The 2,777-nt window shown below is 56.4% G+C and overlaps 1 protein-coding gene across 1 annotated transcript in view; it reads left to right on the top strand.

Moving 5' to 3' along the window:
* The window catches only part of LMF1 (lipase maturation factor 1), a 65,184-nt gene that overhangs the window by 2,245 nt on the left and 60,162 nt on the right, over positions 1-2,777 (top strand). The window contains exon 2 of the mRNA XM_007957492.1: positions 1,774-2,083. Within this exon, the coding sequence (XP_007955683.1) occupies positions 1,774-2,083 (310 nt within the window). The remainder of the gene's footprint in view (positions 1-1,773; positions 2,084-2,777) is intronic.

Raw genomic sequence — 2,777 nt, 5'->3', positions numbered from 1 at the left:
ACTCTGTCCTCTAGGGGCGCTGTGGGTCAGAATGGACTCCAGGCAGTGGGTGTGGTTTGGGCTTTGCTTCTGTGAAGATTGACAGTCTTGGAGACCTTGTGGGCAGTCCCACTCTGTCCTCTAGGGGCGCTGTGGGTCAGAATCAACTCCACGGCAGTGGGTTTTAGGAGATAAGTACAGGACGACTGCCCACTTGCCAGAGACTCACATCACTTGAAGATCCAGACACTGATTCCTTCATATGGCAAAAACAAAAATTCTGCCTCAAACATACAAACCCACAAGATGGGGAAAACACTTGTGTCCCAGCAAACCATTCACTCTTCCGCAGCAGGCTAGCAGTACCTGCCTGACCTGGTGGCTTAACCTCGGTTCCTTCTGAACCAAGTGGAGAATCCCCGCGGGGATCAAAGGCAGCCCCGGCTCCACAAAAGAGCTCGGGAGCTGTTTTCACAAAGCTGGGCTCCCGGCAAGCAAAGCCACTGGGGCTTCTGCGCTGTTCCAGGCCCCTTTGAAAGGTCTATTAAAGTCTGAAACCTGAACTTGATCTTGACTTCATCGATTGCTAAGTGACAGCTTGAGCTTCCAGAATGACTACTTAATACTTTGGAAGATAAGCCACACTGCTAGGAACTATTTTTATAATAACTTAAGAAAAAAAAAAGAGAGACGGAGTTGAAAGCCTGTATCGGCAATTCCACAGTCTTGCAGCAAAGGCTGTGCTAGCAGGTGCCTGAGCTCTCCCACAACGCGGTCAGCCTCTCAAGCGCCCAGCAACACCGTGGGGACTTCAGACCCGCGGGGCCCGGTCTTCCCACGGAGGCTGCCTCCTGCCGTCTCCGTGCACGTAGAAGGGAAGCAGGTGCCGCGGGTATGAAACGCCCGAGGCGCCTGGCCCAGCACCCCCTAGAACTGTCCAGGAGGAGGAATGCCCACGTGCCCCAGGCCATCTGGGCTGCCGGCCTGCTCCTGGAGGCCCCACTTCCGGCTGTGTCTGAGACGCTCAGACGTTGGTCTGGGTTAGCACTCACAAGGCAGGCATGGGGCATGGGCTGCTTAGTCCTCCATCACCACTGCCATGCTCACAGAAACCCCAAGCCCAAACCCGCGGGTTGACTCCAACTCCCGGAAGCCCCACGTGTGCAGACTACAACTGCTTCTATGCAGCTTTCAAGACTGACAGGTGTGACTTCCCAGGAACCTCTGGTGGGTGTGAACTGCCAACCTTTTTTCAGCTCCACTCAAGGACTCTTCCCTCGGCATAAAAACCACACCCACTGCCGTGGGGTGGACCCACAGCGCCCCTAGAGGACAGAGTGGAACTGCCCCAGGGTCCCAAAGGCTGTCAATCTTCACAGAAGCAAAGCCCAAACCACACCCACTGCCTGGAGTCCAATCTGACCCACAGCGCCCCTAGAGGACAGAGTGGAACTGCCCACGGGGTCTCCAAGGCTGTCAATCTTTATGGAAGCTAACTGCCTTGTCTTTTTCTCATGGAGTGGTTAGCTGGGTTCAAACTGGCAACCTTTTGGTTAGCAGCTGAATGCCTCAACCACTGCACACCAGGGCTCCTCTTCCCGGGTTGGCATCACCAATATTTTCCCAAGATTTTGAGGGACAACCTACAGTCCTGGAATTTGCAGTTGGCTAGACCCTTTGCTTCCTCTCCTCACCCAATGCGGTCCCTGCCCACCTGGAACATGCTCCTTGGTCCCCAGGTGCTTGTATGCCTCGTAAGGCCCTCTGTGACCCCCTGTGCTCTGTCTCCTGCAGGGGTGGCGTTCCTGGTGGCTTTCCACCAGAACAAGCAGCTGATTGGTGACCGGGGGCTACTTCCGAGCAGGCTGTACCTGAAGAGCGTCCAGCGGCACGTTGGGGGGCGGGTCGGCTGGGGTGCCCTGAGCTACGCACCCACCGTCCTCTGGTTCCTGGACTGGACGGACATGGATGCCAACCTGGACTTCCTGGCCCTGGCCGGCTTGGCCATCTCGTCTTTCATCCTGATAGCTGGCTGTGCCAACATGGTCCTCATGGCCACCCTCTGGGTCCTCTACATGTCCCTGGTCAACGTGGGACAGATCTGGTAAGTGGGGGGAACCGAGGTGACATACACTTGAGGTGTGGTGACCCAGCATCCTGGGTGCCACGCACCACAGGACACGTGGAGTGTGATGGCACCAGCCTCTCAGATTGATGCAGAACACGGCCACCCTTTCAACCAGGGTCCTCAGTGGTGCATGTGGGGAATGCATTCCTGCTGACCCACGGGCGGGGGCACTGAGTCACCCAGAGGTGCTGGGAAGAGAGCCTGGTTCGGCTGTTGACCGACAAAAGCGGGGGTTGAGTCACCAGAGGTGCTGGGAAGAGAGCCTGCCGTCCACTTCTGCACATCAATGGCTGAGAAGCCTGTGTGGGCAGTTCCACTCCGACTTGCATGGGTTCACTGTGAATCAGAATTGACTCCTTGGCAACTGGTTTGGGTTTTGGTTTAGGGCTTGGTAGGTGCAGCCCTGGTGGTGCAGCGGGTAAAGTACTCAACTGCTAACCAAAAGGTCAGCAGTTCAGCCCCACCAGCTACTCCGTGGAGAAAGATGAGGCAGTCTGCTTCTGTGAAGTTGACAACCTTACAAACCCTCTGGGGCACTTCCACTCTGTCCTCTAGGGGCGCTGTGGGTCAGAATGGACTCCAGGCAGTGGGTGTGGTTTGGGCTTTCCTTCTGTGAAGATTGACAGCCTGGGAGACCCTGTGGTGCAGTTCCACTCTGTCCTCTAGGGGC

This window comes from Orycteropus afer, unplaced genomic scaffold, assembly GCF_000298275.1.
Source record: "Orycteropus afer afer isolate SDZICR_OR568_19922 unplaced genomic scaffold, OryAfe1.0 scaffold00751, whole genome shotgun sequence".
Classification (NCBI taxonomy): domain Eukaryota; kingdom Metazoa; phylum Chordata; class Mammalia; order Tubulidentata; family Orycteropodidae; genus Orycteropus; species Orycteropus afer.
Note: the sequence above shows the minus strand (reverse complement) of the source record. Positions and strands in the feature narration are given on the sequence as shown.